Raw genomic sequence first — 2,891 nt, 5'->3', positions numbered from 1 at the left:
GGGTGGGGGGCAAGAAGGTGGGGGGAGGGGGGTTGGGCACTGCCTGCTGCAGCAGGGGAGGGGGAGGGCTCAGCGTGGTGCAGGAGGGCAAAGCAGGGGCAAGAGGGAAGCTCCCAAGGGCACTGGCAAGGGGATAGGTTGGGGGTTGTCCATGCCTCATGCTGCAGGCTCAGCTGCAGGGAGTGTCCGGCTGCTTGAGAGGGCAGTTGAGCGGGGTCTCCATCCTGCACCCAACCCAGGACTGTGGGGGCTGCCATGGGTGTATCTCCAGTGCCCGCACTGGTGCGGAGAGCTCCAAGACCTGCATGGGGGCAGCCTGCCCAGCCCCAGCCTCCAGCCAAGGCCAGCCTGGGGCCCGAGGCCTGCACCCTCCACCTGCGGCCAGAGGCTCCCCAACCCCTTGGGCAAGACACATGCTGACCCCCTCACTCACCCCTGTACACACACACACACTCTGACCTGAGCATGCTCTGGCCTCTTGCACCCCCCCCATGGCTTATTTCTAGTGCGTATGCACACTATCCTGAGTCCCCTTGCACACATACATGCCCATGTATATGCTGACCTGAGCCCCGCTCCCTCACCCCCATGGGCTGTGTCTCTCCCTCTCTCTCTGACCCGCTCTGGTGCCCTGCACATGGTTCCTGGCTTGTGCCCATGCCCGTGCCCCCCCTGCCTCCCCAGGCCTTGGCCCCGCATGGTGCCAGTGCTGTTTCTGAGCAGGAGCAGCCCATGCCCAGCTGGGCCTGGCATGATGCTGGAGCTCTGCAGCCCCCTCCACAGCTGTGCCAGCCATGCTGTAGGCTGGCACCCACCTGTGCCCTGTCACCCTGTTGGCACCTGCTATCCAGAGTGCCCAGCCCCACCTGCCTCACTACAGCTAAGCATCCAGAGCCCTATAGACGAGGGCCCAGCACCAGGACGAGGGCCCAGCAGCTGGCAGCTGGTGTCTCTGGGTCAGGCACAGCAGGGCTGGTGCCTGGTGCTTGTCCTGTTCCCCCGCATCCAGCTGCCTCCACGTTTCACAGCCAGTGCCTGTCGCAACCTGCTCCAGGTGGGTTTGGCCATTGGTTGGGGTGAGGGGGAAGAGGTGGGGGGTCTCTTCTCCCTGCAAAGAACCAGGGGCTTGAAGGGTGGGGTACAGACCTCTGGCCCTGCATGGCTTGGTGGGCTGGGTCTTGGGGTATATGTGGGGTAGAGGGGGGCAGGGTACATGCAGAGATGTACAGGAACAGGCGTGGGTGTATACACGCATGTGTGTTTGTATGGGTGGGGGGATGTACATGCACATGTATACACACATTTGTAGGAGGCAGGCATACTGGGTGTTGGCGTGGGTGTGTGCACACGTGTGTACATTCACGTGTGTGTCTCCATGATACCAGGAAGGCTGGCACGCCATGGCTCTGCAAGCATCACCTGGGTACGGTGGGCACCTCTCTTATGCTGTGCCCCTCTGCTGGCCTGGGACTGGCCCCACTGCTTGGTGCCCCGCAGTGTGGCTTGCAGGCCTGTGGACCCGATCCTAGCGGACATGCCCACATCCCTGTGGCCAAGGGACTGCGTGCCCCGCCTCCCCCCACAAACCCCAGACCCCTGTTTCTGGGGCCATGGAGAAGCACGCACGCGCGCGCGCACACACACACACACACACATGGCCCAGCCCCTCCAGGCACTATCAGGCCCGGCTGCCTTATCTCACATTCCAGAGGCGCTGGTGCCCAGGCCCCCTTGCTAATTATGGGCATGGTCTTGCTGCGGCCACCGTGCACACCCTCCACCCCCCAGCACCCGCACTGGCACCATGGCGTCTGTCAGCTCGTCCTCCACCTACCGCTCAGAGCAGATCAGCACCTACAGCAAGAGCGGGGCCCCTGGGGAGCCCTGCCGCGAGCCGCGGGGTCCCTTCACTTCCCGGCCCCGGGATGCCTACAGCTATGCAGGTAGGGGGGCATCTGGGCCAGGGACAGCCAGGATGGGGAGGGGGCAGGCAATGGTGGGGCAAGGGCGAAAGCCTACTACTGCTACTGGCACCCTGCATGGGCCCCATGGGTGGTGGGGTTGGGCCCCATGGAGCCTGGCCAGCCCCATCCCAGCACAGGACTGGCTTCAAACCCTATAGCTACCCCCGGTATCCCCAGTGGGGCAGAGCTCCCCTGTCAGGCAGCCGCACCCCACACTGGCCATGCTCCTTCAGAGAAGAGCCCGGTGGTGGCACTATTGCAGGGTGACCTGGCAGCAGCCTGTGCCACAGCCCAGGGACCAGCCCCAGGCACTGGGGCAGGGACGGGGAGGCTGGCACACTAGGGCTTTCCACACTAGGGCAGGATGGCCCTGCTGTACCCAACTGGCCTGCTGTTCACCCACTGCACCAGAGACTGCATAGAAGCCTCACTGCACTCCCGACTCTCCACTGAGCTGCATTATGCCCCATGACCCCCCACCCACTGCACCCCTGAATGCCCACTGCAGCCTCATGGCACCCACTGCACCCCTGAGCCTTCCCTGCATCCTCAGTGCACCCAAAGACCCTCACCACCACACACCTAAATGTTCACTGCATTTTCATGGCACCCAGTGGACCCCCCCCACTGCACCCCTGAATGCCCACTGTAGTCTCACAGCACCCAGTGACCCCCTGATTCTTCACTGCCGCCTCAGTGTACCCAGTGACCCCCCCAACCACACCTGAATGTTCACTGCATTCTCACAGCACCCAGTGACTCTCACTGCACCCCTGAATGTCCAATGCAGTCACCCCATACCTAGTGGACTCCCCCCGCTCAACCATACCCCTGAATGTTCACTACATCCTCATGGCTCCCCGTGACCATCCCACTGAATGTCCCTGAAAGTCCACTGCAGCCTCACTGCATGCGGCAACACCCCCA

At 63.3% G+C, this 2,891-nt stretch overlaps 1 protein-coding gene across 1 annotated transcript in view; it reads left to right on the top strand.

The window, feature by feature from the left end:
* Positions 1 to 1,695: 1,695 nt before the first annotated feature.
* Positions 1,696 to 2,891, top strand: part of LOC109287829 (heat shock protein beta-7-like) — an 8,044-nt gene continuing 6,848 nt past the window's right edge. Inside the window, exon 1 of the mRNA XM_019503101.1 lies at positions 1,696 to 1,943. Coding sequence (XP_019358646.1) covers positions 1,805 to 1,943 — 139 coding nt within the window. The 5' untranslated portion in view covers positions 1,696 to 1,804. The remainder of the gene's footprint in view (positions 1,944 to 2,891) is intronic.

This window comes from Gavialis gangeticus, unplaced genomic scaffold (genome assembly GCF_001723915.1).
Source record: "Gavialis gangeticus isolate Ggan-Ray unplaced genomic scaffold, GavGan_comp1, whole genome shotgun sequence".
Classification (NCBI taxonomy): domain Eukaryota; kingdom Metazoa; phylum Chordata; order Crocodylia; family Gavialidae; genus Gavialis; species Gavialis gangeticus.
This window is presented reverse-complemented; position numbering and strand designations above follow the sequence as displayed.